Source organism: Ceraceosorus guamensis (genome assembly GCF_003144195.1).
Source record: "Ceraceosorus guamensis strain MCA 4658 unplaced genomic scaffold IE81scaffold_14, whole genome shotgun sequence".
Classification (NCBI taxonomy): domain Eukaryota; kingdom Fungi; phylum Basidiomycota; class Exobasidiomycetes; order Ceraceosorales; family Ceraceosoraceae; genus Ceraceosorus; species Ceraceosorus guamensis.
Window position 1 is genome coordinate 30,554 of NW_020290009.1, and position 20,822 is coordinate 51,375.

General features: G+C 56.2%; 5 protein-coding genes across 5 annotated transcripts; 1 reads left to right on the top strand and 4 right to left on the bottom strand.

The window, feature by feature from the left end:
• Window positions 1-120: 120 nt before the first annotated feature.
• IE81DRAFT_365219 (putative ATP dependent RNA helicase) lies at window positions 121-7,636 on the bottom strand. The gene is made up of 4 exons (XM_025516918.1): window positions 4,896-7,636; window positions 4,660-4,811; window positions 1,540-4,585; window positions 121-1,460 (listed from the first exon to the last, which is right to left on the bottom strand). Exons 1-4 carry the CDS (start codon window positions 7,351-7,353, stop codon window positions 376-378), a joined length of 6,741 nt encoding a protein of 2,246 aa, XP_025371175.1. The 5' UTR covers window positions 7,354-7,636; the 3' UTR covers window positions 121-375.
• A 447-nt stretch (window positions 7,637-8,083) lies between these two features.
• IE81DRAFT_321669 (root hair defective 3 GTP-binding protein) lies at window positions 8,084-11,706 on the top strand. The gene is made up of 9 exons (XM_025513419.1): window positions 8,084-8,721; window positions 8,836-9,082; window positions 9,189-9,321; window positions 9,401-9,616; window positions 9,731-9,929; window positions 9,998-10,513; window positions 10,600-10,826; window positions 10,918-11,287; window positions 11,448-11,706. The coding sequence occupies exons 1-9, from the start codon at window positions 8,367-8,369 to the stop codon at window positions 11,696-11,698; spliced, it is 2,514 nt and encodes an 837-aa protein (XP_025371176.1). The 5' UTR covers window positions 8,084-8,366; the 3' UTR covers window positions 11,699-11,706.
• A 459-nt stretch (window positions 11,707-12,165) lies between these two features.
• Window positions 12,166-14,694, bottom strand: IE81DRAFT_321670 (hypothetical protein). Its single transcript, XM_025513420.1, has one exon. The coding sequence runs from the start codon at window positions 14,543-14,545 to the stop codon at window positions 12,332-12,334; it is 2,214 nt and encodes a 737-aa protein (XP_025371177.1). The 5' UTR covers window positions 14,546-14,694; the 3' UTR covers window positions 12,166-12,331.
• A 1,540-nt stretch (window positions 14,695-16,234) lies between these two features.
• On the bottom strand, window positions 16,235-17,245 carry IE81DRAFT_287798 (hypothetical protein; the record flags this gene model as incomplete). The annotated part of the gene is made up of 3 exons (XM_025511733.1): window positions 16,235-16,432; window positions 16,584-16,925; window positions 17,171-17,245. The coding sequence occupies 3 exons, from the start codon at window positions 17,243-17,245 to the stop codon at window positions 16,235-16,237; spliced, it is 615 nt and encodes a 204-aa protein (XP_025371178.1).
• Window positions 17,246-19,727: 2,482 nt separating this feature from the next.
• On the bottom strand, window positions 19,728-20,505 carry IE81DRAFT_321672 (hypothetical protein). The gene has a single exon (XM_025513421.1). It carries the CDS (start codon window positions 20,419-20,421, stop codon window positions 20,164-20,166), a length of 258 nt encoding a protein of 85 aa, XP_025371179.1. The 5' UTR covers window positions 20,422-20,505; the 3' UTR covers window positions 19,728-20,163.
• Window positions 20,506-20,822: the final 317 nt, after the last annotated feature.

Consider the following 20,822-nt stretch of genomic DNA (forward strand, 5'->3'; position numbering starts at 1 on the left):
ATGCAGCATCAGAAACCTGCGTGGACTCGACTCTCCCCTGCGACGCGCTTACGACCGAAATGAAATCTGAAAGTATTTTAACCCGCGTGTCCAGCTCGTAACGTGGCAATACAACATCATCGGCACCCACAAAAACCGCCACGTCGGTGCGCGTGACCGTTGCGAGCGCTTGAGCACGGACCACCCCGCATGAAAAGGACTGGCGCGCGCCCGTCACCGAACTCAGCAGCGCCGCGATTGGTCTATGCACTACGTTTGCGTGGCGCAAACAGAGATCCAAGAACGTCACAAGAGGCACATTTAATTCTACAGAGCATCAGGAGGGCGAAGGAAAAGGGGGTCGGGGGAGCAGGAAGAACAGACCGGAGCAGACATTCAAGCATCTGCCATCTCGACATCTTCGTCCCCAGCGCCACCAGCAGCGCCCGACTCTTCCTCCTCCTCTTCCTCATCTTCCTCGTCCTCATCCTCTTCATCCTCATCGCTGTCCTCTCCCTCCGCAACCTCGAGGTTAGGTAGCTCCACCTCCCTATCTGCGCCAATGTAGCTGTCCGACATGAGGTACAATCTCAACCGACTATGAGTGCCCTTTGGAAGGGTGAACTCCAGCTTGGCATTGAGGCTCTTCGTGATGGTCACCCGCTTGATGGACAGGAGGGTGCGCGCACCAGGATCTCCCACAATCAACCACCAGTTGCACAGTTTCTTGTTGGGGTAGAAAGGCGCAACAACCGTAGGATCGCTCGCCTCATCTTCCTCCTCTTCATCGTCGTCCTTGGCCAAATTCACATTCATGGTGATGGGCGTGCCGGAAGCGAGCGCATCTTGATCCTCGATATTGAAGGAGACTTCGATGTAAGGGAAATTATTCGTAAACTTCGCTACATCCGCCAACTGCCTCTTGTCCAAGCGCAGAAGATCGTCGCGCTCCTTATCAGAGAGATCTGGAAGCGTGTCTCCTAGCGCAAAGACATCTTCGATGCCCCGAGCTTTGCAGCGCGCAATCGTGTCCGCTGTAAAGTGTGGCACTTGCCGCAAAGGCGAGTCTCGATCCCAAACGGCTTGAACGCACATCTGGCTGAGCTCCATGGCAACGAGAGCATTGAGAAAGGCGTTGGAGGACATGACGTCGACGCAAGCGCTGAGAAGGTTGAGGATTTTGGTGAGGATCAATCGCTGGTCGTTCTCCAGGTCCGCCGGCAGGCTCAAGCGGGCAAAGTGTGCTTGCAGAAGCACAAAGACCTTGTGGTAGGGCGTCTGCAGATTGATGCGGTCTAGCTTGTGAGGCAATCGATCGTAAACGCGTCGAAGTACCACGTCCTCGTGCTGACGAATGGGCAAGTCTTCGAACTCGGCAGACGAGCTGACAATCTCCAACAGCCCCTTCAGCTTTGTGCGCTCCTTGAGGGACATGTTGAAGACATCGATGGTGACATAAGAAATGTTGTAGAACGAAGAGACTGTAGTGGTGCATCAGAATGAGGCATACACAGTCAGTAAGCATCTCGTAGAGCACACTAGCCGAGGGCGGCGACTCACTCATTCCGAGGTTGAGAGGCGCAACGTCCATCTCATCTTCAATGGCGATGCACTTTGAATTCTCCAGATCAGCCAAGCTAGTCTCTACCAGCTCTGACAAGAAGTCTCCGATGTGTTGCATCGACGATCCTTGACAATTGTATGCCTGAGGATTCTGTTGCAATCTCCGGTACATCAAGGTCCAAGTGAGGATATCGACGGCGCTCTGCTTATCATCGATGGTCCTGGCGACGATTTCAGCATTGAAAAAGTCTTGCGCGTACGATCCGAGTCTGCTCTCGATCGGCAGCCCTTCTGCGAGGAACTTCATGAAGAAGGCTTTGCGAGTGGCTTGAAGGAGCAGAATCACTCGACTACTTTGCCCCTCGGGTCCCCTTCTCGTTGCCTTGCCGACCATCTGTAAGACGTCGGTCAGAGGATAATCGACGTATCGATGCTCCTTGCCTTCGTAGGTCTGCACGCTGAGAATGAGGACCATGTGCGCGGTAAGAGGGATGCTCCAAGCCGTCTCTCGACTCGCGATGACCACCTGGATCGCTCCCGCATTGTAAAGCCGCTCAACAATCGCCTTGTCGCCCCTGCTCAAACTTTCGTGATAGTAGCCGATTCCGTGCTCCAACAGCTCCGCCAACTCCCGATCTTGAAGACGTTGAAGGTGAGGCTTGAGATCGTTCATCTCGATGTTGAGGAATCTGCTCTCCCCATTCTCCCTCTCGCTGTCCGAGAGGACATAGGCAAGCAAGTCGTTGGCCGTCAATTTCGTCTGCTTGCGCGACGGAACAAAAGCGAGGACAGGCGACTCTGCGGCATGCTCGATGATGGACAGGTATGCCGGCTTGACCATGGCGATCATAAGGGAGGGAAAATGGGGAATGCTGAAACTTTGGATATGCACCTCCACAGGCACAGGTCGAGCAGCAGGAGAGAAGTTGTACACTGCTGAAGAGGGCGCACCAAGCCAGTCGCCCACGTCCTTCGCATTTCCAAGCGGCACGCTAAGGGCGACGAATCGCGTGGCGTTGCCAGTCTGAGCAGCAACGAAACGGGCTCTCGAAAGGACGACTTCGTACGTGGCAGCAAGACGCCAGTCGCCGAGCATATGCACCTCATCGGCAACGTACAAGCCGATGCTCTGCACGTTTTTGCGCTGTCGCCAACGACGAGAGAGGACGTCCCATTGATCTGGAGTCGCAACGATGACATCCGCCATCTCGAGCAATCTGAGATCCGCACTAGTCTCGCCCGTCAGGCCGACAACCTCTCTGCCTCCTCGATAGGCGCCAAATTTGGCCTTCCATTCCGCGACGCGAGGAGCGAGCATCTCGAGAAACGGCACCAAGCAGACTGTGCGAGGAGTCTGCGATTCTCCTTTCGCGCTGCTGTTGTTCCAAAGGCGCAGCATTGCCAGCTCCGCGATGACGGTCTTCCCTGCCCCAGTCGGTGCGCCCACAAACGCCGAATCGTTTGTCTCGTAGATGGTATGATAGGTTTGAGTCTGAACCTTGTTGAAGGTGCCAAACTGATTCTGGAAGAGTGCCTGCGCATCCTTGCTCTGCAGCCCTGACACCGGCATGGGTTGTCGGTCCTCCAAGCGCGTATGAGGAGGGAACTTTTCCGGCAAAATCAGATTCTTAAACGAGATGGGCAACCTAACTTCGCTCTGCAACCACTTGTCGCTAACGACGGAAATAAAGTAGTTGGGCGGGACAGGATCCGTGACTGGAACGGTGAACGAGACCTGATGCTCTTCTTCAGCGTAGCGTTGTCTGAGTTGAAAGGTGTCGTGAAATAGGATAATCTCTCCATCGACATCCTCGACGAGAATGTGAAACAGCTGAGCATGTCCGTGATGCTTCTCCTCCCATTGAAAGTCGGGCGTGATGGTGAGCTGCACGTGGAGGAGCGATCGAGTGACTGGTTGAAAGAAAGCTTGCAACTCCAATTTGGGAAACTGATGCACTAAACGGTGCACCAATCGACCGGCTTTAGGTTCGCCTATAAGTTCTCCAATCTCGTTGGGCTCCAAATCCCTCAGCCTGTGGAAAGGATACTCCATGCGCTCTAGCCGCCTCACAAGAGCGGGCGGGACACCTTTGAATTGCCTAAGCGGAGTCATCGAGTTCCACTGGCGAGACTCTGCCATCTTGCTGAGGTCCAGCGCGACGTGGCTCAAGCGAGCATAGCCGCGTTTCAAGCAAATCTCAAAGAGAGCCCTGAGTATTCTTCCAGCGGACTGGGTTACGTAGACCATATCTGCCGCCAAGACGTAGCCTTCCAGCTTGAGTTGGGATATCCAAGTCTGCAGCAGGACATTGATCTTGGCTGCTGGATCCTCTAGCGTCTCCTTGACGGGTATGGGCACACGTTCGAGCAGCTTACCCACTTCCAGCTTCTCGTCCTGTCTGACCATCTGATGCTTAAACTCGTCGCTGAGCGAAAAGACGCGGAACAATTCGATGAGGCCCATGTGCGGTTTGAGATGCTGCAAGTAAGTCGACATGCTCGTGTGCGAGACGTAAAAGTGTGATCCTACCCTGCCCAGGTCGTTCGTGGCAAATTGGCCTGTTCGTCGATCGTACCTCAGCATGCCGCTCTTCTCCAGCCAGACCGCTGCAGAGTGGATGATGTCAGCTCTCTTTTGCTCCAAGAAGGGATCGTCTTCGGCATAGTCGGCCGTGACAGAGTACAATGCCGGGCTTCTCAGCATGCGAACGTAGAGGTACGTGTATCCGAGCCACGCCACAGCTTCATCCCGATTTCTGATCGTGCCAAGGACGATCTCCGCATTCAGATTGTCGGCGAGACGCGAGACGAGTTGAGACTCGATGGGAAGTTGCTGGTTGAGAAGGCTGAGGTAGTACTGCAGCTGGTCGTGATTTGTGATGATGATACCCTCTCCAAATGTGTCGTACTGTGGCCGACCAGCTCGACCGAGCATCTGCAGCATGTCCTGAGGGGACAACTCAGCCCAGCGTCCCTTTTCGGGGTTGTAGATCTGCGTGCCCTTGATGATCACAGTATGCGCGGGCAAGTTGACACCCCAAGCCTGCGTTTGAAGACGGGAGCACACATCAGTCGGAGTCGCGCACCGCCATGGACAGCTACACGCTCAAAACTCACCAGGGTCGCAGTGGATACTAAAACTTGCAAATGACCATCTCCGAAGAGATCTTCTACCAGTTGACGATCTGCTCGGCCCATTCCAGCATGGTGAATGCCGAAACCGTACGGCATGACATCGCGCAGATTAGCGTCTTTGACATTCTCGATCTCTACATTCGCGAACAAAAGCGCATGGGTGTCAGGCAAGGCGGCAAGGCGTCTCGATGTGATGATCATCAGGACCATCGACTCACCAGTCTGGAGCACCTCTCTGCTCGCCGAGCTCTGCGGCAAGAATCTAGCGAGTGTATCTTGCTCCATGGCCATATCCCTGATGAATTTGGCCGTCTTGGCCGTCTCCTTCCTAGAGTGAACAAATATCATGACCTGATTCTTGCCCGCCTGGTCCAACGTCTTTTCGTAGCAGACATCGTTCATTATCTGGAACCTCTTGATGGCCTTCTTTTCTGTGATGCCCACGTATTCTTGTTGGAGCGGGCACGGCCGGTACGAGGCTTCAAAGTAGAACAGTCCGCGCTTGGTGTTTACTCGAAGGAAGGTGGCCACGTCCTTGTAGTTAGGCAGGGTAGCCGAGAGTCCTACAAGCCGAACAGGATCGTTGAGCTGCTCCATGCGTCGAATGGTACGCGCGATGATCGCTTCCAAAACCGGTCCACGATCGTCGTGCAACAGGTGGATCTCGTCGACGATCATGAGCCTGACCAGATTCGTATAGCTGCTATCCGTGCTCTTCCGCGACACCACGTCCCACTTTTCTGGAGTGGTGACGATGATCTGGGTATCCGCAATCTGCTGCTTCGTCAATTGCGAATCGCCCGTCAGCTCATTCACCTGGACGCCAAAGTGAGACAGCCGAGCTCGGAAATTTTCCGTCTGCTCAGCGACGAGCGCTTTCATGGGCGCGACGTAAACGATCTTGAACGCGGTCAAGTCGAACGTTCCAGTCTCTTCGTCTCTCCACTTGCCTAGCTCGTTGAGAATGGTGAGCATGGCCACATTCGTCTTTCCGGCACCGGTAGGAGCGCAGAGCAGCATAGGTTCGTCCGATCCAAAGGCGATCGGGTAGCATTTCGACTGCACCGCATTGAGATCTTTGGCCCCTGGAAAGGCCGTCTGGGCCCAAGCGGGCAAAGAAGACATTTGTATCCTCTCGCTAGCAGGCACGTCCTTCTTGACGGGCGCGGGCACGTGAATTTCCTCGTAGCCCTTTTTGCTCCGCTTGAAACTTCCTTCGGGTAGACGTACTTTGGCATTGGTGTTGAGGTGGCCTCCTGCAGTGAAAGCCATAGCCTCGAGGTCGACTCCTTTGCGCGGTGCGAGGGTTGATCCGGGCGCGAGCGCGGCGGCTGTGGTAATTTTGCGCGCTCGTGCTTTTGCATCTTCGTCAATATCGAGGGGCTTGAGGCCAGCAGCAGCAGAGCCCTTCGCACCGGCTCTCGCGTCGCCTGCACCGCGCAGAGCTTTCAAGATCCAACCGACTCCAGCCTCTCTCATGCTGACCTCGACGTCGGCTCTAGAAGACTCGTCCGCTCGACCGAGTCTAGTGCACCACACTACCAATTCGCGATTCTTGATGAGCGTCTGCACGATGTCGAAATGTTCGTAGTCGAAGAGTTCCATGAGATCGTTTTCTGCATCGCGCGCCGGCGTATCTTGAGCCAGAATCTCGAGCGCCTTGGAGGCTTTGGAGGAGGATTCGTGCTCGTCTGGGTATGAAGCAGCGACGAGTCTCTGCAGCCAAAAAGCGTCCACATCGAAGGGAGTCAGTGTATCGGAGGTCCTGCTCGCTGGCCCACTCTTGGACTTGCTCGACGTCGATGTGGATGCGCCCTGACCGCCATCTCCACCGATGGTGACTTTTGCATCGCCTTCTGCTTCTGCGTCGCTGGTCGAGTCGGCCTCATCGGCTGCATCGTCATCCTCATCGCCATTAGCAGCTGCAGGAGCGTCGTCCTCGTCGTCGCTCTCTTCCCTCACGACGTAGGTCTCGCCTTCCTCCTCTTCATCCTCATCTTCTCCTTCGAAGAGCACGGCTACACCGTCCTCGTCCAGCACGTTCCTCTTGTCAGCATCAGGATCCCTGACATCCTCTCCCTCGGCCGAGTAGTCCGTCAACTTCTTGGAGAGATTGACGAGTTGACCAAACGACTCTTGACTCATGTCTGTGCCTAGGATCGATTCAACCTCCTTCGCTTTCTCGTGATCCCGCATATCATCCAGCTTGAGCGTCTCGATGACCCCGTCCGTCGCGGATCTGACGACGTCGGAAGTCTGGTCTCCCAAAGCTCTGAGCACGATGTTGAGGATCATTTCGTACGTCTGCCGAGTTTCTGCTGTTCGTGGCACATACGTGAGACCTTCGATGTCCGCAGTAGCTTGGAGTACGTCCGCATAGCTTCCACCCAGACCTCCTGCATTGGAAGCTCCAGCGCCGCCATTAGCATTTCCTTTTTTGTTCAGTCTGATTTCTCCCTCATCCATAGCCTTGCGCTTCTTCTTCTCCACATCCTTCGCTTGCTCCCTCACCACCCTTGCGCCCATATCCTTGTGACTGATGCGCCCGATGAGGGACTCGGGAGCACCGCTGGGCTCATTATCGTGCCGATCTACCAGTCGACGATCCGTCTGCGTCACCAACGAGGAGATGGCACTGTACTGGTAGCCCGACAGATCCGGCTTCTTGGGCGGCATGGTGGCGCAGCGATGCTATGTGGGCAAGAGAGACGGATACTATCGGGGTGATGGGCAAAGACAATCGGGGAGACGAATGCAGTGCGCAGCACAGCACGAAGAGGCAGGGTGCTCGCAGGCAGAGAGGACTCGGCCGAGTAGTGGGAACGACCCCAAGCCGGTGACGATCAGACTACTGAGTGCGGATAGAGAAAGGTGCAAGCTGGACCAAATGCTGTCAATGATGTCCCTGCCTGCTCCGAAGCCATCGCAGGTGGTGTGAAGCAGGTGATTTCAGGATCGTGTGGCAATGAAGCGCTTACATTCTTGATTTACGATTCACCACCGCGAAGAAAGCTTCGACTGTTGCGACACGCGCGCGCGCGCGGGCCTTGCCGTGCTGCATGCTCCTGCGCTCGTCACCTGACCGTGCAATTAGCCGTTCTTAATCAAGACTTAATTCTTCTAATTGATTCAATTCCTCGCTTTTGACGCTGCCATCATATATGCGTCCCACTCTGGAGTGGGCTCTCCGCGGCGTCGCGCAAGGCGAATCACGTGAAACGTGCATCGTGATTGGGTGAATCGCATCACGTGAATCAAATCTATGCACGCGCGCACGCGCCCCCGCTCAAGACTCACACTCACACTCAGATCAAACTGACTCCAGCAGCGTTGCCGATCGGGCGCGGGGCAGGCAAGCGCACCCTGCAACCCGGCATTCTGATTCAGCGCGCCTGCTTCTAATCCTCACCACTACGTGCAAATCACAATCAAATCGTCGATCCAGCTCGCACATAGCAGTCATTCACATTCACATTGGCATCGAGCGGCGATCCATCCGCAAGTTACTCTGGTCTGCCCGATCGCTATACAGGGCAAAGCTGACCGACGTTGGCGCTACTGTTCGCGCGAGCCCTCCCCTTCGCTTCGCCGAGCGACTGACTGCTACACGGCTGGCCCACGCTTGCATTGCACCACCGCATCAAACTTCATCCACACCCGATCGCATCCAAGTCACAAGTCGCTCGAACATGGCCGAGACGCTCGCAACAAACAACGGCGTCGCGTCCGCAGCGGCGTCCGCAGTCCCCATCGTGCCCGTCGGCGGGAGCGATGGCGCGAGTGGAGCAGGCAGCGTCAAGCCTACTCTGGGAGCAGCAGAGGCGCAACCAGCAGAGCGCATGCATCTGATCAACGAGGAGCAAAAGTTCACACCAGACTTGACGAGCTATCTCGCCAAATGGAACTTGATAGAGAGCGGTTTCGGATACAATCTGTGTGCGGTATTGGGTAGTCAGAGCACTGGAAAGAGCACCTTGCTCAATCGACTGTTTGGAACGAGCTTTGATGTGATGGACGAGACGAGACGTCAGCAAACCACAAAGGGTGAGTGGAAGTTGTGTGCACTGGCTGGCTCGTGGTGCACGCATACAGTTTCATCAATCTTACTGACTCGCCGACGGGCCTCGACGCCTCGCACGCGTACGCGCACGCGCACAGGTATCTGGCTCTGTCGAGCTATGCAAGCTCCTTTGCTCGTGATGGACGTAGAAGGCACGGATGGTCGTGAAAGGGGAGAAGACCAAGACTTCGAGCGCAAATCGGCCCTCTTCTCCATGGCCAGCGCGGAATGCTTGATCGTAAACATGTGGGAGATCCAAGTGGGCTTGTATCAGGGCGCAAACATGGGACTGCTCAAGACCGTCTTTGAAGTCAATTTGGGCCTGTTTCAGTCCGCTAGAGCTCGGTGAGTGCGAAGGACAGCGCATAATTGCGCGTTCGCTACGCGTGCGCCGGAAGAGACGTCTCATGTTGCGCTCTGTCACTGCTCCGTATGCGCACATCCGCCGCAGCTCTGGATCAGCGGCGCGGGACAAGACTCTGCTCTTTTTCGTCATTCGCGATCACATTGGTGTGACGCCGTTGGAGAACCTCAAGAACACCTTGCTGCACGACCTGGGCAGAATTTGGGATTCCCTCTCTAAGGTGAGCTCCGGTCAACGCCTGTCCACCTGCGAGGCCTTCGTATGAGCCTAACAGCCACCTCGAATCTTCTCAACGATAGCCCGAGGGTCTGGAATCATCGCAGATCACGGACTTTTTCGACTTTGACTTTACCACGTTGCCCCACAAGGTCTTGCAGCCCGACGAATTCGAGAAGCAGGTGGTGCAGCTTCGACAAAGGTTTGTGGAGCGCAACAATGCCAAATTTGTCTTTCGGCCCGAGTATCACAAGCGCATTCCTGCGGATGGGCTTCCCATGTACCTTGGCAACATTTGGGTGAGTAGACGGCTCACGCTGGCAGGATAAGGATCCACGGGCACAAATCGCTGCGCTCCTTCGCCCATCTGACACTTTTTCGCTCGGGTGCGTTGCGCTCCCTCTCGAATGCAGGAGCAAGTCATGACGAACAAGGATTTGGATCTGCCTACCCAACAAGAATTGCTCGCTCAATTCCGATGCGATGAGATCGCTGGCGCTGCCTTTACCGCCTTTACAAGTCAAATTCGCACCTTTAGAAAGCCGATCGAAGCTGGCTCCATCTTGGAGACATTGGGTCAGGACATGGGAGCGCACAGAGGCAGCGCGTTAGGTGAGTTGGAGTTGATTTGAGAGCCTTTCCTTGCCGCGCCTATCTAACTTGTAGTATGCGTTTGGAAGCCAAATTTGACAAGGACGCATCACGCTACCACCAAGAAGTCTACAAGCGCAAGCGCGTTGAGCTGCTGGACAAACTCAATGCTGCCCTATCTCCCTTTTTCTTGGGTCAGCTCAAGAACCTTCACAAAGTTGTGCTGGCCACCTTCCGTACATCCGTCCTGGACCGGCTGCGAGGAGAGAATTACGACTTTGCAGAGGTTGTGCAGGGGGAAAGAGCAAAGGCGCTGAGCCGATTCGCAGCTGCTAGTCTAGCGATTAGGTTGAGCGACACGGATTGGACGACGGACGAGGAGCAAGAGCAGCTCAGAGAAGCCATCGATGGGATCGCAGACCAGTGCAGAGCGGACGAGACCAAAAAGATGGTGGCGCAGATCGAGAGGGGCATCAAAAAGATCACGGCTGAACCTACCGAGCTGGCGCTGGCTAGACCCGGACCGGACATGTGGGACAGAATCTTGATCGCTTTTAAAGATGCGCTGACGAGCGCCGAAGCTGCGTACTTGAAGAAAGCAAAGAGTGAGTAGGGATCATGCGCGCGCTCGTCGTGTCGAGGCATGCAGGATTGTTGAGTTGGGCCATGTCGCACGTCTTTGTCTTGCCAGGCTTCAATTGCACAGACGAAGAGAATGCCGTAGCTTTGAGCTCCCTTCGACGCAAATCTTGGCAAGCCCTTCGAGCGAAGATCGACGAGCAGACGGCGGACGCTGTGCTCTCCATCAAGCTTCGGAGCGTTTTTGAGGACCGATTTAGATACGACGATGAGGGTGTGCCGAGGGTTTGGAAGCCCGACGACGATATCGATGGCGTGTTCCGAAAGGCGCGCGATGAGGTGAGGGCAACGTGCTCACTTTGATGTCCGAGAGGTCACGCTGACAAGGGGCAGCATGCGCTGATGCCCAATGTCTCTCCGCCTCGCACAGACGCTGGCTCTGATTCCCGTGTACGCGCGCATCGAGCCATCGGATCCAGATTTGTCTGTCAGCATCCCCTCCACCTCCGAAGATCCAGCGCATGCAGCTCAAGTGGAGCGCGGAGAGGATGAAGAATTTGATTTCCCCTCTTCCTTGGTCCTCTTCACAGAGACGCGCAAAGCGGACGTTTCGGCCAGGTTCAGAAAGGAGGCGGATGCGTACTATGTAGAGGCGAAGAGGAGCACAGTCTCGTCTATTGCGCAGGTACCGGTGTGGATGTATGGCGTCATGGTCGCGCTGGGATGGAACGAGTTTTTGGCCGTGGTTAGGAGCCCTCTTTATTTCACCTTTCTGCTGCTCCTCATCGCTTCCGCCTACGGTGAGTCTTGAAGCGCACCTTTCTTTGCGAGCTTTCTCGCTGGGGGAAAAAATCCAAGCGCGAGCAGAGCGAAGCCTATGCTCAAACGTCCCGCTCTTCTTTTCAACTTTGTGTGTGTGTGTGTGCGCGCGCGCGCTCGCTCGCTCGCCAAACTCGGCAGTCGTCTACCGTCTCAATCTGAGCGGGCCTTTGGTGCACATTTCCAAGACTGTGGCGAGAGAGGCGCATCGGATGGCCGACAAGGCTCTACGGGAACACTTTGCGCAACCTCTACCTCAACCTGCTATCCTGCGCGAAGATGCCGCGCCCGCCCTGGCGCCGCCCATTGCCGTTCCTGCGCGCGCACCGACCAAAGCTGCACCGGCCGCGATGGAGGAGATGGAGCTGAAGGAGCGCAAAGCCGAGCAGTAAGGAGGGTGGGGCGGGGGGGGGGGGTTGATGTTGAGAGACGAGCGGATCGGTAGGGATGTAAGCTTTCTTTTTTTCCTTCCCCCTTTTACAAGACGAGCGCTACGTCGCAATGCAAATAGTCATGGAGCGTATGGAAGGGGGGTCCATCGGCGCGCGTTGCTTGATGCGAGCTCTCTCTCTCGCATGGTCAAAGGGCTGCTTGTCTCGTCAAGCCCTGATCTTCGCTCATGCGCAGGGGTAGCCGAAGAGGATTTGAAAGTCACGAGTAAGATAATTATTGCAATACTTTCTCGCGACAGAATGCATGGGGTGAGATGAGCGCGTGGGTGAGGGTGCGTATCGAATGAGATTTCTTTGGAGGTGGGAGGGCGAACATGCGCAATGTGCGAAAGACTCGACTCTGTCCCACAAAAGGGAAAGAATTCAAAAACAAAACAAAACAAAGAAAAGAAAAAAAAAAAAAGCAAGTCGAGTTGGATAGCTCCAGATCGAGGCCCAGCTCCATCGCGAGTCTCGGGTTCGCAGATGAAACGCTTTCTTCCCCGCTCAACTCTGGGATCCGGAAGGGGGAGGGGGGCCCGGACCGAACCCTGCCTGGCCTCGCTCGCCCGCCCGCTCGCGGCTAAATACTCTTTATTCGTCTCCTTTGCAGCTGCTGCTGCTCCCTCCTCCTCCATCATCTCCAGCTTCAGCTGCATCTTCGCAAGCAAGATGATGGCCGCCAGCAGTGCTAGAGCCAGCGACGACGGAAGCAGCAGCAGCAGCATCCGCCAACAAGCTCAACCTGCCTCCCGTGCCCCTTCTTCTCGTCGGCAACTTTGCGTGCGCGTGCGCGTGGGCGTAATGCAGGTGGCTGCTGCTAGCCTTTGTCGAGGTGTTGCCAACACGATCAGCATCTACGTGTGGAGAAGCGCGCGTTGGCGCGTCCACGTACGCATCTGAGCTAGGACCCTCTGTGCCCGCGCATCTCTCCTCGCGCCTCCTTTCCAGCACGGCGCCACTGCGCTCTAGCCCGTCCGCATTCAGGATGTCGAGCACAGAAGCAAGGTCAGGCGGCGGCATAGGCGGGGGGACATTTTCATCCGACCATGCGTTGCGATTCAGACCTTCATCTTCCTCCGCCCTTTGCCGTTGCCCTTCGATTTTTTCCGAGTCATCGCCTTGCTCTGCGCTCCGCTTCGAGCTCTCATCTCTGGAGCGTGGAGAAGAGGAAGCGAAAGACTGCTCGGGAGGATCCTGATAGACTACGAAATCCACCTTTGTAGGATCCACCTGTGCTCGATCGTTGCGAGGCGCAGCAGGAGGACTTTGACGTTCAAATTTGAGCTTCATCGGGCTCACTTGCGGCTCCTCTTCTCGTTCTTCTTCGCTGCTCTCCGACGAACCAGCACCAGAGCGTGGATTCAAAAGCACGAAATCGCTTCCTCTCCTCGCATCCCTTCTTCTCGCAGACCTCTTTTCCTTCCGAGGACTCGGACTATGCGGTTGCGCGAGCAGCAGCAACAAGAGCGCTTTTCCATCCGCTTCACCGCCCTCGCCCTCGCCATCGCCATCGCCGTTGCCATTCGCACTCGCATTCGAGCCCTCTTGCGATGCTCGGACTTTTTGTGCGGAACGCGCGACGCGTTGAGCTTTGCGCGGTAGTGAGGCGGGTGCGCGGGAGGGCGCGTGCGCCGTGCGCACCTCATCTGCACCCGAAAGCGAGGGAGAGGAGGCGTGGCTGCGCGGTGTCTTGGGGCTCTCGGTCAAGTTCGAGCCGAGGTGGAACATTTCGTCGTTGGAGCCAAACACATCGTCGGGCTTGCCTTTGCAGCGTGGTGCATTTGATCTGTCAGTGCTTGCCAATGCTGGCGCGATCGGCGCTGAAGAGTGCAAGGAGGTGGAGGAGCTGGACGCGCCCTGCTGCCGAGCGCCGATTTTAGCGGCCTCAAAGAGCAAACGATGAGACGGCGAACTGCTCGTCGTCGGGATGCTGTGCGGGTGCAGGGCGTCGAGGTGCGTGGGCGCGGGCGCGGGCGTGGGCGTGGGCGTGGGCATCATCAATTCTGCATGCCGACTACTGCTCTCATCGCTTCTGCTTGCACCAATCCCATCATGCCCCGTTGCGCGCGCCGCAGCTCTTCTCGAATCCCTCGCTATTCTGGTCGCATCCAACAACAGCGGAGAAGCGACGTTGGGTTTTTTGCGAGGAGAAGAGAGGGATCTTGCACGATGGGAAACGTGCTCTCGAGCTGCGCGATCCGACTCGGAGCTCGAAGCCGAAGCCGAAGCCGAACCCGAGCGCGAGGCCGCGGCGGACGCGGTTGCGGAGCGATGATTCAAGCTTCGCTCTGCTACTTTGCCATCCGAGCCTCGCGCCCTCGCACGTGAACTATACTTGCCGCTCGCTGAGGAGGATGAAGCGTTGGAGTATGCAGCTGGCGTTTGGTGGCGCGCTTTGGATTCGTGATCAGCAGAGGAAGAGCTTGAAGCGGTGCATCGCATCGCGTCCTGCCGCATCGCTGCTGCGAGTGGAAGTGCAATCTCTGCCAAGGGAACTCGATCTCGAACTCGATCTCGAACTCGATCTCGAACTCGACCCCGACTCTGAGCAGCGCCATCGGCCAATCTTTCCCGCTTCGAGCTGCTGCTGCTGGCATCATCAGCAGAGCCGGAGGAGACATCAGCCGCTTTGATGGGTGGTGTAGCGGTAGAGGTGAAGGATGGCGCGCGCATGTCGCTCATGGCCGCACACCTGAGTGTATAAAAGGACTCGCCGCGGCCGTCTGAATTTGCGTGGATGTGGGGTCGGAGGAGGTGGAAGGTCGTGCGGGCAAGCAAACAATCGATCGAGAGTCCAGAGTCCATGCAGCGGGTGTCTTCCATTGACAGCCCTTCTATGCCGCTTCTGGATGCGATATCAATACTGACTTGGGGGCTGTGTTGACGGACGCTTCCTTTCAGTGGACGAGTGCGCGATTTATCGAGTAGCGCTGCGCTGAGAAAGGGACACGAATGGGTGGAGATCGAGATGGATGAAGAGGTTGGCTCGAGTTGCAAATCACATTCGATCGAGATGCACAACGCGCGCGCGCGCGTTTGTGTTACTTTGGAGCGCGTTGCGCGTTGCGCGTTGCGCGCTGCTGCCGCATGCTGCCTGCTGCGTCGTGACGCGTTCAACGCCGCCCGCGGCCGCGCACAGCAGTCAAGTCATGCGCGCACGGGCGCGAGTCGAGTCGAGTCGAGTCGAGTCAGATGAGTTGCTTGCGTGTGGGGGCACAAGCGGTGCAAAGGCTCCGCCGTCCGCCCCTTCACGAATCACTCTTCCGTTCAAGAGCCCATGCAACGCATCGCACCGCAACGCAACGCAACGCGCTCGCCGTCGAGTTGACGCGCGATTGAACTGGATCGCCGCGCCGATCAAGCAATTAAGCACCTTGATTGACTCGCATTGAACCGCATGCAGCATCTTGTGCACTCACACTCACGACTCCCCCTCACACAAAAAAGGGCCACGCTGGGTCGTATCAATTAAGAAGCATATATGCTGCATATATGGCCCACAAAGTGGCAGCTAGCTAGCCCACCAAAAAGCCATGCCATGCAGCTAGGCAGCGAGAAATGAATGGAACCCCCCCCCACCCCCCCGCCGAATCAAAAATCGTGAGTGATAGATAGCACCATGCGCAGCAGCAGAATAAGAATCAAACAGAAGAGAAGATGCACGCGCAGCACACCCACACACTCTCTCGATCCCCCTCCCTCCCTCCCATGTCAACTTTCATCGCAACCCAAAAGAATACAAAAGTCACGAGTGGGGGGACTGAACGCATCGCATCACAATTAAGGCGCAACCGCAAGCCCGCAGCATGTGAACCCCGCACGCTCATCTGCCATACACGGTAACGTCCGTGCTGGGGCAAGGAAGATGCGCGCGCGCGCGCGCTTCCTGCGCTGCGCTCTGCTTCTGCTTTGCACACACGCGCTGAGCGAGCGGTCCATGCATCATATTTCCATCTTCCTCGTTACGTTCGACGAGACCTGCCTAAGAAAGTGGGAAAGGGGGAGGGGTGGTGGGAGGCATTCGGTTAAAAAACATGTGGGTACGTTTGTTTTTACTTTCAGAGGCGTTCACAGCGATCAAAAAAAAGTTAAAGGGAATTTAGGAGCAAGCATAAGAGCGGTTCCGATGAGAAGGGCTGACGGGGAGGGTGCGTCAGGGATGAAGAGAAGGTGCAATTTCCCCCTCTTCCGATACTGACGCCAAGTTGGAAAAGCAAGTGCAGAAATGGGAAAGAGGACGAGTCCGAATCAGAAGAAGAAGAAGAAGAAAGCGGCACCAACGTGATGGCGGTGGTGGTGGCGTCCATACGTGGCAACCAACTCGAGCATCGCGAGATCTCGAATTTCGTTCGAGTCTCAAAGTGTCGAACTGCGTGCGCACTGATTTGTTTTGGCGAACGAGGTGGCGCTGGCTACGAGACGGGTTGTTGCGTCAAACTTGCGGCGCCCTCTCCCTTTCCCCCGCTCCACTCGAGAGCATGTTGCGACGCTGAGCTAGTGCAGTCCTGGTATGTGGCTCGCAATCTTGTGAGCCAAGCCACCATGGTTGCCGCCACTGTTGCCATTGGCCGTGCTGTTGCTGCTTGCAGACTCGTTGACAGAGGCCAAATCTCCTTCCTTGGCGGCCGTGCCCCGAGTCGTGCTGGAGCTGCGAGGCTCGCGAGAGCGGGAACGAGAGAGAGAACGGATGGCCTGCAGCGCAGCGGCGGTTCGGGGGGCAAACAGTCGATGCGCACAGCTCATCAGCCAACGACTTCTTAGCGAGCTGGTGGTCGGAACATCGCGCCACCCTTGGCACAGACACACTGCGCATACAGAACTTTTCTCCAAGCCTGACAAGGACCATTGCACTCACAGCACCAACCCCCGCATCGGATCTTCCTCGCGTCGCATCTTCCTGACTCTGATCCCTCTTCACATTTCCAACCCCACCTCTTCCAGTCGAGTGGAAATTGTGCTGATCCTTCTTGATAGCTTCCTGTTGCAAATGTTGCTCCTTCGCATGCTCCTGCTGATGACGAAGCCTCTCGGTAGGATCGCGAGATGGCGATCGTACATTGCCCGCTCCTCCTCGACCACCGTGAATGACGGTCTGCTTGTCCGCGTAGGCTGCTTGAGCTTTCGCTTCGCCCGCCTCTCGGGTACGACTAGCCTCGCGCGCATCGCGAGATGGAGACCGACCGATCTGGGAGAGGAAGGCAAGGGAAGGGATAAACGGTGTCGAGGCGAATGATGAGCAGAGAGAGAGGTATGTGTCAGCATGTATGTGTGCGATCGATCGATCGCATGCCGGTACGATGGTAGCGCATGGTCAGGCAGCATAGCTGCATCCTTTACCACGCACGCATCGGCACTTCGAACACCATGACATCCACCATCTATCGGCATCCCAGGTCCAACGCAGCTTGCAATACCCTCTGACCTACTCACATTACCCGCGCCTCCCCTGCCAGTAGCGACGCGAGGCTCTCGTCCGCGTTCCTGTTCCGAAGGTCCAAAAGTCATCGTGGATAGCGGGCTGTGATAGGCAAAGTGTCGAGTTGGAAGTTCGAAGGGGTTTTGGGGGATGAATGAAGATGCGATGACGAGCAAGGGTGGTGGATGTGAAGAGTATGAGTGGGATGTGACTTCTCTTCGAGAGCGATCCGATTGATCGATTACGGAAACCTGTATCTGCCGTTTAGGTGGAGAAGGTCAAGAGTGCGTGCGTGCGTGCGTGCGCGCATCCGAAATCGTTATCAGCGCGCTTGCTCGCTTGCTTGCTTTGTTTGCGTGCGTGCGTGCGTGACGTGATCGAAATTTCCTTTTGGGAAGATGAAACTGCATGACGAACTTGGCATGTGCGACATGCGTGTCACCCGCACCAGGCCACTCGATCGCGACTGCCGACATACATGCCGTGCAGCAGTCTCGAGTCCTGGGTCGTGAGTGTGGGGACGCGCCTGCCGAGCAGCTGCTGCTGCTGACCCATGCAGCCGCTGCAAGCTCGTCGGGGGTCGGTGCTGCGCGCGCGCGCGCGGTATGGCCCCTGACGCTGATGCTACAGCAGTCCGCGTGCCATGGACCATTCAGATTGCAAGCATAGCAATTAAGCTAGGCGGGCGACTTTGCTGCAAGATGGATGGGCACCACGCAAGTCTAAGCAATCTCGTCCTCATGCATGCAAACTTTGCCGAGCCCACGACCATGCACGCACTCCCGACTCACGACTCACGACTCACGACTCACCTGATCATCCAGCCACGTACTGTATCCGGCTGTGTGGAACAGCTGCTGCGATCACGTACGTACGTATAGCTGCAGCACCCCCCCGGACCTGCGGGCACCAGACCAGTATGCTACACCTCATACATCGATGCCCAGACATGGACAGAGATAACCTAGCTGAGCGCATGCATCATCTTCTATAGACATTCATCGGATCTTTTGCAAAGCCACGATCGACGAGCAGCACACGCGCGTCCGTAGCCTGCACGCCCGCACGCACGATCCTTTCGACTCACGACTCACGACTCGCGACTACAGCGGCAAGATCAATGGAGTCGTGAGTGTCGACTAGCTGAACAATCACGAATGCCACCACGAAACATGCACGCCTGCCTTTAGCTGTGACTCTCCATGCACTGATGCTTCATAGCTGGAACGAGTCGTGAGCAGGCCTCTACGTCGAAGAGCATGCAGCTTTGGACGGCTCTAGTGTGGGCCCCTCCCCTCCCCGTACCCTTGCTACCTAGCTGCTCTACGGAAGCGCGATTCGTGATTCGACGAGCGCGAGCCGAGTCAGAAGTAGGGTGTAAGCCATATCCTATCGCACGTAGCCTTAGCCGTAGCTGTTGTGCTGGTAGCCTAGCCTGCTGGACGATACGATCTGCAAGCCCCGCTGGTCGGTCTGTCTGCCTCGACTGGCCTGCATCAACTTCTCACCACGGCACTCACACTCGCGACTCGCAAGGGCAGCTACCGTAGCTTCACGGCAAAAGACGAGTGAGCGCAAGCCACAGCATGCAGCAAGCCATGCATGCGCATCGCGCGAACCCGCGGCCGCTCGTGCTGAGGGAGGGATGCGCGCGCGCACAAAAAGATGCACAACCGTCAGTGTGAGTCACGGTCTCAGCGTGGATTCTGTGGAGTCCAAGAAGAAGTCCACCAGGGCGGGGGGCGCAGGTGCCACATCTCTTGGCCCCTGCTGCTGCATGCAGCAAGCAGCTGCGAGATAAGGAAGAAGAAAAAAAAAAAAACAAAGTCCGTAAAATCTTTTGGGCGAAAAAGTGCGAGGAATGCGAGGGCAGCAGGCACGCGCCCGCGCGAACGAATACCACTCAGACTATAGGAAGTTCCACGACCGACACAAGCCTCGCCAGGCAGGCTTCCCCGATTCTTGCTTCTTGTCCCTTGAATTTGTTTGATTTTTTTTTTTTCCTTTGCCACTCATTGACTTCGCCTTGCTCGATTGCTCAAGTGGCCTTGGCCCAGCCCGGCTAGCAAGCGAGCGCAATGTACAAGGTGGCCGAGCAGTCAAAAGCATGAGCAGATACATGGGCGTGAGTCGGTGCACGAGGCATAAAATGCCGAGAGCCAAGAAAAGAGTTGGACGGGGAGGGGCCCAGGGGGGGGGAGGTATTGTTGTCGAGCTTGGAGATTGAGTCAAGGTGAGAGCCGGCCGGGAGGGGGGCATGGAGGAGAGCAGGGTGGGGAGGAGATTCTTTGATTGGTGTTCGTGTGACACGTGACCAAGACCATCAAATAGCTTCGTGCTCGCAACCTTGATTCAAGATTCACGATTCTGATGATTCTTGGTTCTTGATTCTGATGATTCTTGATTCCCATGGAATTCTTATTTTGTGGAATCGTTCAATTCAACATTCAGCGCTGATCGGTTTTGATGGTGGAAAGATAGCTATATGCATGCCCGTTGATGAGCCTTCCTCGTAGCCTGCTCGTGACACGTGACTCCTGACTCGCGACTCACACCTTGCCAACTCAAACACCACTCAAGACTAACGACTCAACTGGCAACGGTGGCACGTTGGACACCTGCACACTCAAACTCTTGACTCAGACTCAGACTCAGACTCAGACTCAGACTCAGACTCAGACTCAAGGTCTCGACGATTCGCAAGTCGACAAAATCTTTCTCCTGGCAGCTCAGCGCAGGTAAACGTGGACGGATGTGCACGGTTCTGCCTTGTATCGCACTCGCACTCGGCAAAAAAAGCACCAACAAACCAGCCCTTGGCGTGCAAAGTATCAAGGCCATAAAAGAAAGCTCCCGCGCACGAACGAAAAATCCCACCAACAAAAATGCAATTTCCCCCACTCCGACGTCATAAATTGCCCCCGCCTCAGATTTTAGTTGCGGGAGGGGGGGAAGCATTGGCAAATGCCGTAAAAATTCGCCCAATCGACCTGATAGAAGGCCGTGCTCATTGTGTGTACCAGTACGAGATGGCGAACGTTGACCCCCCGGGGTCGCGCGCGCAAGAAGTTTCTTCCCGATGCCCCAGTCGAATGTCTTTCCCAACCCCCACCCGACTCGTCAAGTCTTTCGAATCTGAACTCTCTTGGCCTCGAAAACCCTTGCCGAAGCCCAAATCATAAGCCAAAGCTTCATCAGACAAAAGCAAGAGAGCAAGAGGTAAGGAAGGGGGCAGACGAGCAGCGCGCGCGGCGCGCACCCACATCTTTTCGTCCTGTGCGTGCTCTGCTCTGCTCGCGAACCGTCTGAACCCCCCCCTCCCCCCCACCGTTCGCTGGCCCCGACTTTTAGTCGAGCCTTGGCTGGGCCAAAGGGAGCGAGCGTCGCGTGGTACACCCGCCCACTTCACGGTGAGCTAGCTACAAACAAGCTCGATCCGGAAAACTTCTTTCGCTGAAATTCTCATCGTGACGAGGCCGCATACCTGGACCCTTCTACACAAACTCGCACGCACTCCCCTTGCTCTTCCCCCCATCCTTTTCTGCCCTGCCTCAGACGCACCAAGAACTACATGCAGCCCTCAACCCGCCAGAGGAATGTTCAAGAGAGTTAAAAGTCGCACAAGCTAAAAGAGAGAGGTTTCATCTTCCCGCTCACATGCTCCTG